Source organism: Terrapene carolina, unplaced genomic scaffold, assembly GCF_002925995.2.
Source record: "Terrapene carolina triunguis isolate 2854851 unplaced genomic scaffold, T_m_triunguis-2.0 Scaffold66, whole genome shotgun sequence".
In the NCBI taxonomy this organism is placed as follows: domain Eukaryota; kingdom Metazoa; phylum Chordata; order Testudines; family Emydidae; genus Terrapene; species Terrapene triunguis.
In genome coordinates, this window is record NW_020664417.1 from 4,673,904 (window position 1) to 4,689,614 (window position 15,711).

The following is a 15,711-nucleotide window of genomic DNA, read 5'->3' on the forward strand; positions in this document are numbered from 1 at the left end:
GCATATTTTACTTGTAACAGAGAGGGAGAGAGGAATTCACTAGTGATTTAGCTTCCTTTACTCAAAAAGGAAAAAAATGAAGTTACAAACCAGCATGTGCTCTAAGATAGTTTTGCTGTACTTGTTAGGCAGGCACTTCCTTTTTTGCAAATGTAACACTGAATTTGTCTCTCTCACAGCAAACAGTATGCTAAAGACACAAATTACAAAGCCAAATACATTAAGGCTTCCCTGTTTAGCAATGCTCAATTATTTTCAAAAGCAACAAAAAGAGTCCTGTGGCACCTTATAGACTAACAGATGTATTGGAGCATAAACTTTCGTGGGTGAATACCCACTTCGTCAGACGCATGCAATTCACCAACGAAAGCTTATGCTCCAATACATCTGTTAGTCTATAAGGTGCCACAGGACTCTTTGTTGCTTTTTACAGGTCCAGATTAACACGGCTACCCCTCTGATTCTTGACACAATTATTTTCTATTATCTCACCCTTAAAAAATACTACATTTTGAAGGATCATCTAATTACTGCATAATACGTACTAAGGATCAAATCTGACAGCCCTTCTGTAAGTAAAGTTCTCATTGACTTGAAATGGAGTTCGCCTAAATAAGCACTGTAGGATTTGATTGAGACTGGTATTCAGAATGGACACATTTAAGGTGAAGACATGGAAAAGAGAAGGCTCTGCTCCATAGCAGGATATTTTATAATGCTGGACATATGGAATTATTCACCCTGTCCTCTCCATGGGGGCCTCACAAGAACTGGGTGACACACAAGGATTGGGTGACAGACAGGGCAAAACTTATTGTCTGCTATAATACATCTTAACAGCAAACAAGCTATGTCTTCAAGGAAGCATTGCCAAGGTATATTTGCCTCTACACAGATTGCTCTGGCTTCTGGCAACTCTCTCAAGATCCTCAGATTTCAGGGGCTGAACTCTTTTCTTGTTTCACAGGGTGGAGGAATGCAAACTGTTCCCCCCCCCCCGCCCCAGCCCTAAAATAAACAACCAGATGAAAATTCTGATTGCAGTCCCCCTCCATAAAAAAGTTTATTTAGGGGACAATTTAGCTCTATTTCTATATTTGTTTTTAACCAAAACATGCTTCAGCAATCGTACTTGATTTTACCTGTAAGTACTTTCAAGCTGTGTATCCAGGAAGGTGTTCTGAAAGTAGAAAGTCACACTATCGCCTATTGGAGTTTTTTCAGGAACTTCAGGCAAGCAAAACACAACCCAGGAGTGAATTTCAGCAAAACTGAAGTGGCCTTTGAGCATCAGTGTGTTCATGGGTCTATAGTATTTTGAATACAGAAAGAAGATGGGAATTAGTTACTGATGAGCAGTACAGATGCTGTGGTAGCTATGCAATTGCAGACAAAAGTTTATTTTTCATATGGTATGTCTTCCGCCCTTTCAGCCTCAAACATGTCACTGACTTCTAGCAAAGTCCTAACTAATTCAGACTTCCTGCACACTGATATATATTCTAAAAATTGCAATCAGCATTCAATAGTATTCTCTGATAAATTCAACACAAAATCCTGTGTGTGTGAGAGACACTTCTTATTTGAATATTCTCAATCCAGATGAGTCACAACTGGGCAAAAACACCATACATTGGCAAACTGTTTTTCCAGGTTACTTGTTTTGCATTTTAAAAACCAAAGCAGGCTGTGGGTGGAGTGATCAACTGACAGTGCAGAAAATCAGAGTATTCGAAACACTCTCATGAGTCTCCTGTTCTCTAAACCAGAGATATGCAAGTACTTTGCAGAGGTAATACATGTGAAATAGGCATAATGGAACAAATAGGAAACCTTTCCCATTAGCATCTCAAGCAAGTGAATCAAGGAGGAGTAAACGCATTTGGTTTAGTTCACTGGGATTCTATTTTTCTACAGTCCTTTTTAAAAGTATGCAATAGCCATGATGTAAGAAACAGGAAGATTAAGTATAACTGGATAAAATGGCAGCCTCACAACAGAGGAATAAAAGGCAAACAAGAAACCCAGACCAGTTTTTGGACTCAGCTAGATATGGGAGAGCACTATTTGTTTAAAAAAAAACAAAAACAAAAAAAAACACCACACACCCTAATAGAGACTTGTGACGTTAGTATTACAATCAGTTGCTAAAATAATTACTGCAGGGTACGCAGTCAACTAAGTTTCAATTGGATTGAACCAATTTTTGAGGAAGTATTGCTCTCTCTTTGTAAATACCTGTCATGATCAATAAAGTGAGTTCTTTGATGAAGTGAAAGTGGTTTAATCTGATATTGACAAAGTTGGCAGGTTTTTGGTTGAATTCTTGGTGTTACATATGCTTGCAGTGTCCCATACTGGCCTTCAATTGATCGAATCTACATCAATAAACATAACAAAGAGGAGAAGGGGAAAAAATAATGAATTTACCAGAATTAAAAAGAATATATATATATTTTTTAAAAAACTACAGTACTAAGTGATCCAATTAACGGTACTCCTATAAAAGGGGCAAATCTAACTTTTTGAAACTAGATGGAATAGCATTCAACAAGAAACTGCCAGAATTGGCACAGATTTATTACAGAGGAAAAGAAAATCTATTTGCTTTGATTCTGACTGCCCAAAGAACAAAGACTTTGTCCAGCCACTCCTAATCCTTTGGTGTTACTGTACAAGTTTTTACAGAATTTATGCTATGTAAGATAATGACATAAGACATGTCATTCTACACTTAAAACTATTCCAAAATGACCACCTCAACAACACCCACCCACCCACTTCACAACAAGCAAAATCCTTCAGCCCACACCCCCCAAAAGAAGATTTTTTAAAAAAAGAAATGGGTCTATATCCTCAGCTGCAGTTAGGGAACACTAAGAAAAGTGGAGTGTGCAAAAGAGGCTTTGAGCCAGTTTTGCACTCACCCCCATCCCGAACCTCACTCTACATCAACCCAATCCTGTATACTTTCATTTTCTGTCTAGATTGCTCTAACGTGTACCAGCTGTCAAGAGCTCCAATGGAATTGTCAAGGCACAGGGATATCCTATCCACTGCCCCTTCACAGGCCACAAGGGTGGAGCAAAGCATAAAGGTCCTACTAAGATGGCTTTATACCATCTGAATGAAGGATGGCATAGTGGCTGGAACATTAAACTGGCATTCAGGAAACCCTGGTTTAACTCCAAGATCAGGTACATGCTTAAATGACTTGTACAAAGTTACAAGGAATTTACCCTGTTACAGGGGGAGTACTGAGGTACATGGATGTTGTGAGGATAAAGGAGCCAATCCAAAAATCCACTGAAGTCAATAGATAGACTCCCATTGACTTCAATGGGCTTTGACTCAAGTGCCAAAATCCGTGACTGAGTGCCTCACAAGCAGTCAGATATTGTGACAAAAGCTATAGAAGTACTTGAATACAAAGATTCCCTCCACGCAGGGGAGGTCCTCTTGTGGCCACTTTTAGGGCAGCCTTGCACCAATGGAGTGGCAGAAAGCTTCCTTAGAAGGAGAGGATCCAGCCCATGATGTTTATTAGAAGAAAACAAAACAAAACAAATATCTCCAAAAGGACAGAGGAAAGGACTGCCAAGTAATTATATTAGAATATGTGGCAAAAGAAAAGATAATTTAAGAATGGCAATTCAGAAACTCTGCTCCTCAGGTACAACTGATGTTTCTGTTGCAAGAGTAAAGCTCATCTGCGCAGGAGACAGAGCTCTCTTGGGGGCCAGTTCAAGACTGTGGAATGAACTCACACAAGAACCAAGCACCAACACAATCCTCACCATCTTCCACTCCAAGTGCAAGGTGCACTTCTTAGAATGTGCCTTTCTTACAAACACATAGCAGTGTGTACATTTAAACAAACAAACAAACAAACAAAAACACTATACTTCACATACAATTCTTTCCCCATCCCCTATGTGTGAATGAAAAAGAACAAATTACACATGACAGTCATGTCACTTAATGCACTCTTGGAAGGTGCTTATATATTACAATAATGAGGGTAGTATAAGAATTTATATAAAACAGAATAGATACATCACATCAGAATCTAAGAGTGCTAGAAATGATAATTAAAATATATTGATGACATCTAGCTAACAGGTTACAATCCACATTTGATATAAATGTGTCCTGGAACATTAGTAAGGAGGTAGCAAATATATAAATCCTTTAATTGTGGTGTAGAAATCATGATTCTTAATTTGTAAATACATTTAGTCAATATATTTTGTTTTATACTATAACACCCAGCTCTTTGTATAGTCCTTTTCATCAGACAGCAAGGCACTTTACAAAGGTGAGCCATAACATTATCTCCATTTTACTGACGGGGAAACTGAGGAAGTGACTTGTCCAAGATCACCCAGCAGGCCTATAGTAGAGCTGAGAATAGAAGCCAGGTCTGTCTTCTGAATCCCAGTCTAGTTTATCATCAGCTAGGTCAGTGTTGTCTCCTCATTAAAACATTAAACTGTGTTGTACACTTAAAAATAAGTGAAGATAAATACTTTTGCTGAGAATCTCAAACAGAAAAATTGTACATAAATATTAAACTTACAAGGGCTGCAATGGTGAGTGATTCTGTCAAGAAAAAGACTAGAGAATAAGTGAGTGCCTTATAGATCATCTCTTCTCCTTAACATGATCCTATTTGTGAGCTCTCATCTTTCCTGTGGCAACTATAGAACTTTGTGAATTTCCCAGATCACTGAGCACATAAGCAGCAGGTCAACAGTCCCACTGAGGAGGATATTCACCTTCAAGTTAAGCATATGATCTTTTTCTTGCTTTTAGTGACGCTTTTGACACTGTTCCACATGACATTCTCTTAAGCAAACTAGGGAAATGTGGTTTAGATGAAACTACTATAAAGTGGGTGCACAACTGGTTGAAAAAACATACCCAGAGTAGTTATCTGTGGTTCATGATCAAACTGGGAGATGTATCTAGTGGGGTTGCAGGGGGCTGGATGCTGTCACTATTCAATCTTTTCATTAATGGCTTGGATAATGGAGTGGAGAGTATGCTTATAAAAAACTGCACATGACACCAAGCTGGGAGGGGTTGCAAACACTCTGGAGGACAGGATTAGAATTCAAAATGACTTTGACAAATTGGGGAATTGGTCTGAATTCAACAAGATGAAATTTAATAAAGCTGAGTGCAAGGTACTACACTTAGGAAAGAAAAATCAAATGCAGAAATACAAAATGGAGAATAATTATCCAGGTGGTGGTATTGCTGAAAAGAAGCTAGGGGTTATAGTTAGAGCCCTGTGCGGATTCAAAATTTGTATCTGCATCAAATCTGTTATCCGCAAACACGGTCTGTGGATATTCACAGATATGAAGTGGATATCCGTAGAGTTGCAGGGCTCTAGTTATAGTGGATTACAAATTGAATACGAGTCAACAATGTGATGCACTTCTAAAAAAAAGGCTAGTGTCATTCTGGGGTGTATTAACAGGAATGCCATATGCCAGACACAGGAGGTAATTGTCCCACTTTACTTGGCACTGGTGAGGCCGCAGCTGGAGTAGTGTGTCGAATTCTGAACACCACACTTGAGAAAAGATGTGGACAAACTAGAGTGTGTCCAGAGGAAAGCAACAAAAAAAAAGATGAAAGAAAACCTCACCTATGAGGATAGGTTGAAAAAACTGGGCATGTTTAGTCTTGAGACAAGAAGACTAAATGGTCACCCGATAAAAAAGTCTTTATAACAACTTTAACGTATTTCAAGAGGACAATGATCAACTGTTCTCCATGTAGAGCATGAAGTAATTGGCTTAATCTGCAGCAAGAGAGATTTCAGTCAGATATTAGGAAAAGGGTAGCTAAGCTCTGGAATACTGAAGGCGTTTGTGGAAACCCCATCATGGAGATTTCTGAAGAACAGATTAGACAAACACCACTTAGGGATGATCTATGTTTCCTTGGTCCTGCCTCAATGCAGAGGGCTGGACTAGGTTACTTCTCGACATTCCTTCTAGTCTTACATTTCTATAGTTCTATGAATGGTTTAAGATTAAAAAAAAAAATCAAACTATGCATTTGATTTTATAAGTATGTAAATATATAGTCAAGTTTTAAAACTGAATTAATTTCCATTCCAAAATCTGAAACATTCTCCCCTTCTTGTTTCTAACTTCTGTTTCCTGGCACTTCTCTCCCTGCTTCATCCTTTTTGAAGGTACTCGGAGAAAGTCTCTGTTTCTAGACTCATTGGTGATTTCTTGGCTCCGCCTCTCTTTTTTCAAAATCCGAAGTCCATAAGAAAGGATGCTAGGCTCTCTCTCCCACACCACCCCACTTCTCTTCAGTGGCTTCCAGAGGCATCCAAGGTGAATATTTGTACAAGCAGCTATAAAGCAGGAGTTCTCATCAGCATCATGCAAGTGACCAAAAATTTCTCAGTGAACAACCAGTGGTCTGAAGACTACCATAAGCGGAGTGCCCCAAGGGTTGGTCCTGGGGCCGGTTTTGTTTAATATCTTTAGGATGGTGTGGACTGCACTCTCAGCAAGTTTGCAGCTGACACTAAACTGGGAGGCGTGGTAGATACACTAGAGGGTAGGGATCGGATACAGAGGGCCCCAGACAAATTAGAGGATTGGGCCAAAAAAAACCTGATGAGGTTCAACAAGGACAAGTGCAGAGTCCTGCACTTAGGACGGAAGAATCCTATGCACTGCTACAGACTAGGGACCGAATGGCTAGGTAGCAGTTCTGCAGAAAAGGACCTAGGGGTCACGGTGGACGAGAAGCTGGATATAAGTCAACAGTGTGCTCTTGTTGCCAAGAAGGCTAATGGCATTTTGGGCTGTATAAGTAGGGGCATTGCCAGCAGATCGAGGAACGTGATCGTTCCCATTTATTCGACATTGGTGAGGCCTCATCTGGAGTACTGTGTCCAATTTTGGGCCCCACTCTACAAGAAGGATGTGGAAAAATTGGAAAGAATCCAGCGGAGGGCAACAAAAATGACTACGGGGCTGGAGCACATGACTTCTGAGGAGCAGCTGAAGGAATTGGGATTGTTTACTCTACAGAAGAGAAGAATGAGGGGGGATTTGATAGCTGCTTTCAACTACCTGAAGGGGGGTTCCAAAGAGGATGGAGCTCGGCTGTTCTCAGTGGTGGCAGATGACAGAACAAGGAGCAGTGGTCTCAAGTTGCAGTGGGGGAGGTCTAGGTTGGATATTAGGAAACACTATTTCACTAGGAGGGTGGTGAAGCACTGGAATGCGTTACCTAGGGAGGTGGTGGAATCTCCTTCCTTGAAGGTTTTTAAGGCCCGGCTTGACAAAGCCCTGGCTGGGATGATTTAGTTGGGAATTGGTCCTGCTTTGAGCAGGGGGTTGGACTAGATGACCTCCTGAGGTCCCTTCCAACCCTGATATTCTATGATTCTATGATATAAGAATCACTGGACTAGTCATTTTGCTCAAGTTAACACATTCAACCCACTCATTCAACCTGTGTGCACGAAAGCATAGCACAAGATACATATTTACATTTCCTAGATAAAACACGTTTTTGAAAAGTACAAGAAAATATTTTGTAGCATCTTTACCTTAAGCTCCAGTCTAGTAGTATTTGCTTGACATCGGTAAGTGGCAAGGAGAAAGTTGCTGTTTGGCTGTGAACAATTCAAAATGAAAAACATAAATAAATAAAAATATTTCTGAATTCATAAAAGTTTTATCATCAAAACTTTAGCAGCATAGTGACAGTTTTTGCTATCTATGAAAAACTGTTACATGAAAAGTAAACACAAGTGAAATCCTGGTTCCAATGAAGTCAATAGCAAAACTGCCATTGACTTCAGTAGGGCCAGAATTTCACCCCATATTGTATTAGTAAATACCAGCTCTCTCTATAAAGATAAAAAATAGGAAATCTATTGAACGCTTTGTTAAAACTGAAAAGAAAATATATCTGAAAACTCCATTCTGCAAAATTAAAAGATACAATTATCTACCAGTTTCCCTGATATTGACTCGGCCCAGGATCTGACAAGCTAAATTATCCTAATTATGCAAAGAAAAATTAGTCAGAAAACACACTGTAGGCTAAACCAACATAAGCCAAAGTAATGATCACCCAGAATGATTAAGAAATTCAAAGCAAGCAGTTAATTTCTGTAATCTTAAGGATAAACCTTTGGATGTGCCAAATTAGTCACTAACAAACCAAAAATATTTAGAAGACAATTGTGGAAAAAAAAAAAAAAAAGACTTCAAAAGATCTTCATAATGCTAATTTCATTTCTGAAATTATTTTTTAAGAAAACAGTATCTATAAAAATAATGTATTTAGTCAAACATGAGAATATCTGGAATACAGCGTTCTCATGATGCCAATTTTACATTTTAAAGATATACAGTAAGTACAGGCGAGTCGCATCATACGCGCATTTAACTTACGTGAATTCAACTATACGCGCTCGGCAAAAAAAAGAAAAACAAACAAGACACCTGTAAATAGTGCGGGCGATTCCACCCAATGAGCGTATGCCCCAGAGTGAGCGTGAGATGGGAGACGTGAATCTGCTGTTCCCTCAGTCGGTCTCAGTTCCCGCGTGCCTCTCATAGTGTGAGCATCTTGCCGCGCTGAGTGTGAGTCTAGTGTTTAAAGATACGTATTTTTTGTACAACATGGCCCCTAAACGCAAGCCAACTACTTCATCTGGTGCTCAACCGAATAAACAGCGATCTGTTCCAACGCTGGAGGAAAAACTGGCTGTGTTGGACTTATTGAGAGACGGTATGTCGGTCTCCAACGTGGCGCGTAAATATGGCCGCAACGAATCTAGCATCTGTGCCATCAAGATTCAAGAGAGAGAAATTCGTCAAGCCGTAGCATCAAGTGCTCCAATAATTGCTAAGGTGACGAGCCAGGTGTGTGATAAGACTTTAGTGAAGAGTGAAAAGGCATTAAACTTATGGCTGGAAGACATGAACCGTAAATGTTTGCCTATTGATGGCAATACGTTGTGAAAAAAGGCTCTTAGCCTCTACGCGCTGTTCAAACCTCCTGCCGAAGAGGGACAGCCTTCTGATGAGAAGGAATTCTAAGCCAGCCAAGGTTGGCTTAACAGTTTTAGGAACCGCTTCAACCTCAAAAACATGCAGACTACTGGTGAAGCTGCATCTGCCAATGAAGAGGCAGCAAAAGCCTACCCCGAACAATTAAAGAAAATCATAGAAGAAAAGGGCTATCTTCTGGAACAAGTTTTTAATGCTGACGAGACTGGGCTCTTCTGGAAAAAAATGCCCAACCGCACTTATATTTCGAAATCAGAAAGTCTTCAAAGACTAGCTTCAAAGCAGCTAAAGACCGTGTGACTGTGTTGTTCTGTGGCAATGCAGCTGGGCATTTAATAAAGCCGGGCTTACTCTACAGGGCTGCAAATCCCTGTGCCCTAAAAGGCAAGAACAAAAAATCTCCTGGCAATCAAATAAAAAAGGCTTGGGTGACGGCAGCATTATTTCTGGATTGGTTCCACAAGTGTTTCATTCCGGAGGTCAAGCAGTACCTTGAAGAGAAAGGACTTGACTTTAAAGTGTTGCTGATCCTAGACAATGCTCCTGGCCACCCTGCGGCACTCTGGTTTGCACATAACGACCTTGAAGTCATCTTTCTCCCCCTCCCCCCCAATACTACCTCCATCCTCCAACCTCTCGACCAAGGCGTGATTAGCTGTTTCAAGGCCACGTACACGAAGCTTACGTTCTCACGGATACGGAGCGCTATGGATGCTGATCCCAATCTTAATGTGATGGAGTGTTGGAAGTCCTTCAACATTGCCGATTGCATCACTTATATTAAACAGGCAATGGATGCAATCAAGCCTGAAACCATCAATGCATGTTGGCGAAACCTGTGGAAAGAATGTGTGAATGATTTTAAGGGTTTCCCAACCATTGACAAAGAAGTGAAATGCATTGTTCAGGTGACCACGCAAGTGAGTGGTGATGGCTTCGTTGACATCCTTGAGGAAGAAATTGAAGAATTAATTGAGAGCCATAGAGAAACACTGACTAACGAAGAGTTAGAGGAACTGATAAAATCGTCTACAGAAGACGAAGATGATGATGACGAACAGGAAGAGCCAGCAAGTTGGAATCTTCATAAATTTGCTGAAGTGTTCCAAGCAGCGAAACACTTGAATGATTTAATTTCTGAATACGATCCCTCTATGGAACGAAGCCTCAAAATCACACGTAGTATTATGGACAATTTGAGATCGTATCAAGAAATGTTTGAGCAGCTCAAGAGACAACAGCGACAGTTGCTGATCACCATGTTTTTCAAGGAAAAACAATCAGCAGCAGATGAGCCTACGCAATCAACTTCTCGAGCTGAACCAGAGCCAAGCACTTCATCTACAACTCGCTCTCCGTCACCCAAGCTCTCCGACACCTCTGTGTCCTGGATCGACATCAAGCCCTGACAACCCCCTGTAATTCCCCCTGTAATTAAAAATACAGTACTGTAAAATTATATTTTGCATATGTACTCTATTATATACTGTACATTACTGTATACATTTATACATATTACTGTACAGGGTTGTATACACAAAACCATGTACAGTATACAGTACTGTACTTTATGGGCGATTTAAGGGATTTTCAAGGGTAATTTTGACTATACGGTATTTTCCCCATACGCGCGGACTTTAGAACCAAACCCCCGCATACGATGCGACTCGCCTGTATAAATATATAGTGCTCTTTGCCTAATAACTTTCAGTAAAGAAATATACTGGACCGAAAGTTGACGTCTATTATACACCTCTACCCCGATATAACGCGACCCAATATAACACGAATTATGATATAACCTGCTAAAGCAGTGCTCCGGGGGGCGGGGCTGTGCACTCTGGCGAATCAAAGTAAGTTCGATATAACGCCATTTCGGCTATAATGCGGTACGATTTTTTGGCTCCCGAAGACAGCGTTATATCGAGGTAGAGGTGTACTACCAGCAAAACTGGATTTTCCAAAACTTCCTACCTCCCAACATTTTATTTAATTTCAGCCATTAAATAAATTATTGTAACTCCTAGGACTTTAAAGTATGAATCTGTAAATCCAAATTCTAATACATAGCAGTTAACAGCTTTCATCCAGTAGTCTCTATACAAGTATGATGATTAACTAATATCTTTACCTTTTTGTGTTACTTACTTCAGAATCACAGCCACTAAAACTAACAACAGCAGAATTTTTATCCACATCCAGTAGGTCTATTGGAACATCACTCTGTGCAGAACATTTAAGGGAAGAGGTGGGGGGAAAAAAGCATAAACTTCTGAATAGTTTCTAGTGTATATATCCTCTAATTATAATCAATTATATTAGTGAGGAAGATGCAATATAATTGTTTGATAATCTTAATTTGAGAAGGGTAAACGATTAAATCGATGTTTAGCATATTTGTTAAATTTAAATCCCAGGACAATTTGGAGATCTTTATCTTCCAAGTCTATCTTATTTGTGATGTTTTAAACTTCATCTTGTAACTGGAGATTTGTTCTAATATTAGCTAATGTAAGATGTATACCTTTGAAAAGATAAATAAAATAGCAAATGCATTAATTTCATGACTGGGATGCCTCTCTCTAATACACAGACTATTAAATCTCATTCGGAAACAAAGTATCAAAATAGATCTGCATAAACTGCCTTTTTAACTTTTTAAAATACTTTTTAAAAGTTGGACACAATTAATTTTTTTTGCTCTAGATTTGTTTCACCTGCTTTGAAGTGAGAACAGCCAGTATTTTGATATGGGAATGAAAAGGCTTTACAATATTATGGTTTCTTTAAATTACTCTGGCTGAAATGCTATTTTTGTAGCTTCATATACAATTCTGTGAGCCACAATATCCCAGTGCTTCCAATGGAATAACAGCATTGTTGCATTGTCCAGTGTATACTGCTACTTTAGAACTCTAAAGCTGGTTTACACTTAAAACTTAGGTCAAAATAGCTATGTCAGTCAGGGGTGTGAAAGATCCATACCCCAACTGACATAGCTAGGCCTACGTAACCCCCAGTGTAAGAGGAAGCTAGGTTGATAGAAAACTGCTTCAGGATTGGTCTACACTGAAAACTTACATAAGCATAGCTATGTTTCTCAGGGGTGTAAAAAGTCGACACCCAGAGATACATAGCTATGCCAACCTAACCCTGGTATAGACAGTGCTAAATTGACAAAAGAATTCTTCTGTCAACCTAGCTACCACCTCTTGGGGAGGTGGAATAACTACAGTGACGGGAGAATCCCTCCAACTGTAGTGAGTGTCTATGCTCCGCAGCAGCTATGCCACTGTAGCATTTTAAGCGTAGATGTAGCCTTTCAGTGTAGGCCGCATCTACACTGTGGGGTTATGCCAACATAGCTATGCTAGTGTAGTCCCCATAATGTAGACAAACACTAACCTCCGCATTAAATTTAAGCCTAAATCAATTAAGTTTAGCATTTAGTCATGATGTAACTGAGGCTATCTCTACACTAAAAACACTATAGCAGCACAGCTGCGTCAGTGTAGTGATTCAGTGTAGACACTACCTAAGCCAATGGGAGAACCCTCCTACTGGTGTAGGTAATCCACCTCCCTGAAAGGCGGTAGCTAGGTTGATGGAAGAATTCTTCTGTTGACCTAGCGCTGTCTATACTGGGGGTTAGGGTGGCATAGCTACGTCTTTCAGTGGTGTGGATTTTCTACAGTGCTGAGAGACATAGCTATGCCAGTGTAAGTGTATAGTGTAGACCAGCCCTGATTCAGAGGTGCCATTCAAGTGCAGACAACATTCAGCAAATTAGGCTCCATTTGATGAGTCAACCTACCATCAAAGAAAATGTTTCCACCAGACACCAATGAACAAATGTCATGTCATTGTATGTGTGTTTTTTTTAAAAACCTGGCCAGCTTACCTATATTCAACTTCCCCTTAGCAAACACTTTATACAATTTTTCTCCCTGTATATGCCTCAAAGCTAGTTATCTTGGTACCTACTCCTCTGACTGTTAAAGATAACATTCACTCCAACTGACATGATAGAAGGAATAACTAATTTAAGACGGTTGTAGATGGGAAAAATATTTAGAAACAGCTATGTACAAATCAGATTTTCTTCTACATAATTACATCCTACCATCCTCCCCACCTGCAGGAACAGTAAATATTACAAGGGAACCTCACCTCAAGTATTGATTTTTTTAAAAAAGGAAAGGTGTATTTTGATAAGAATGTTCTAAAACAAATTACATTTTTAAATTTAGAGGAATCATTTCCACTGAAGACTCAGCAAAAGCAGAACCAGTTATAAGGTGAAATCCCAGTCCTACTGACATTAATAGGAGTTTTGCTACTGACTTCAATAAGGCCAGCATTTCACCCCTAGAGTATTCCAAGAGCAACAGAAGATTCTGCTTTTGCCAAGTGCCTGAGAAAAAGAGAGAGGACCAGAAAACAAACAAACCTTGTTTTTGTTTTCCTTTTACAAACTGGGCCTCCTTTTGGAAGAGAGTCCAGCCTCACCACAGTCATACTTCAAATTCATGCTTTTACAAACTAGGATTGCATCCTGTGATCTAATCCAGGTTGATGGACCGTTACAACCCTGCCAAATCCCAGGCAGATGCCAACCCAGGAAGATCATATGGTAGGATTGTGACCTATAATGTTCTAATGCAACTTGGTCAGTACCGAGGACACCAAAGTGACCTACAGAATACCAACATATCACAATTCAGTACGAACACCACATTCAAGATTCTGAACTATATTTTTTATTATATTTGCTACACTTATTAAAAAAAGTGAAGCCCAAGAATAAACCCAGAAGTTCCACATCAGCCTGCTGATAATTGTATGCCATATGTCTGGTTTTTATTTTAGTATAAAATTATAATCTTCCACTACATTAAAAGTGTTTAAATTCTAGCTGTTCTTTAAGAGCACATGAAAAGTTTACAAACAATATTTTTTTCAATAAGATATAAACTGCAGTTTTGTCTTATAACAATCTAGATATTTATAAAACCTGTATTTCAATGTGGTTCTGAACCAGTATTAAAACAAACTGAAAGAGGCTTTTAGCATTAAAGAAGTCCTTTAAAACTGAACTTGTCAAATTAAAAAAAATATATTAATTCAGTAAGCAACAATCAGCTAACAGTGTTCTGGATCAAAAAATAAATGTTACAATTTTCTTCATTGTTTAGTTTTAAAGTCATAAATTTTTGTTTGATTCCAGGTCTTAAAACATCACTCACCTGTACCAAGACATTATCTATTGCTGTCTGCACCTCTAAGATAAGACTGTAGCTGGCATCATCCTTATTTAATGTAAACTTGTCATTCACACTAAATGCAGGTACTGCTGAAAGAGCAGTACTGGACCGAGAAGACTGCTGGTATTTTTCACGTTCTTGCAAGACCTTTATCTGTAAATGTTCCAACTCATTCCTAAGAAAGAAAAACTGTCAGATGTAAAAATAAAATCCTGAAGGTAACTTTTTCACAGAGATGCCCTAGAAACTCAATCTACTGTTTCTGCAAAGTGACTCTTCCTCATTTTTTTCCCAGTTAGGACAAAGAGGAATAAAATCACCAACCACCCTTCCACAGATATCATATAGCAAAGCATTTTTTTCCAAACATCATCTAAATTACAAAATAAGGAAATGTATATGTTACAACAATATATTTTTCTTTTTAAGAGTAGAGAGATTTCAAGAGGATATAGGAAGGAGAACAAAATTTCCTCCAATAATAAATTCCTGATGTGAAATCTCAATGACCACTACATATTAATATTCAGTATCCTCCTTTGATAACATGTGAAATATTGTTACTGCTTTTGGATCTACACAGCTACTCAAAGTTTGGGGCCTTAGGGATGTCCCACTTGGGAGTAGAACTTGACAGTGGAGTCTGGTGATTTCTTGTTTATTTACAAGGAATGTACAAAATCCTGCTTCTCTGAATGCAGGAGGGACCAAAATCAAAAGAAGCCGTTTCGTAGCTTACAGGCTCAAGCTTTGTTCAGCCAGCATCCTTGACCCAAACCTCTCTCTAGGTTTCTTCAGGGTTGCACTGTGTTTACAGGCTACTGTTCAGCTTTCTTACTTTTACCTTCTTACACACATGCACGCACACACGAACACCCCTTATCCAAGTAAGGGCTCAGCAAAGCCTCTCTGCCCAGTCAGTCCAAAACTTCTGGGTAGTTTCATGCCCCCTTTTTTTTAGGTGGGTGGCTGTGATTTACTTACCCTGATAGTTAAGTTAATTGAAGGACATGTTGTGACAGACAATATCTCTATGTTCTTCCTTTTTACAAAACTATGATAAATTTTGTACAAAGTATGCCTTGTGAGGTATCATTTGAGAACTCATAATCTGCTGAACATTACTGTCCTGGTAAAATATGTATGGCAACATTGTAAGTAAAGTTCCAAGATTCTACTGTATAACACTGCTGTGACATGTTCCAAAGTTAGATAAACAGGCCCAAACCATTTCTTCAGAATATGCAAAAAAGACACACTGATGCCCCAGCCAGGTAGTGTAGTAGGGCAATGTGAAAGCAAATCAAAGAAGAGTGAAACTGACTATACAATCAGGGCCGGCTCCAGGGTTTTTGCCGCCCCAAGCGGCGCAAAAA

The 15,711-nt window shown here is 39.3% G+C and overlaps 1 protein-coding gene across 1 annotated transcript in view; it reads right to left on the reverse strand.

Annotated features, from left to right (window-relative positions):
* Window positions 1–15,711, reverse strand: part of BBS7 (Bardet-Biedl syndrome 7) — a 51,990-nt gene that overhangs the window by 10,678 nt on the left and 25,601 nt on the right. Inside the window, exons 11-15 of the mRNA XM_026647803.1 lie at window positions 14,318–14,510; window positions 11,220–11,294; window positions 7,598–7,663; window positions 2,239–2,378; window positions 1,143–1,307 (exon numbers count right to left, since the gene is read on the reverse strand). Of these exons, the coding sequence (XP_026503588.1) occupies window positions 1,143–1,307; window positions 2,239–2,378; window positions 7,598–7,663; window positions 11,220–11,294; window positions 14,318–14,510 (639 nt within the window). The remainder of the gene's footprint in view (window positions 1–1,142; window positions 1,308–2,238; window positions 2,379–7,597; window positions 7,664–11,219; window positions 11,295–14,317; window positions 14,511–15,711) is intronic.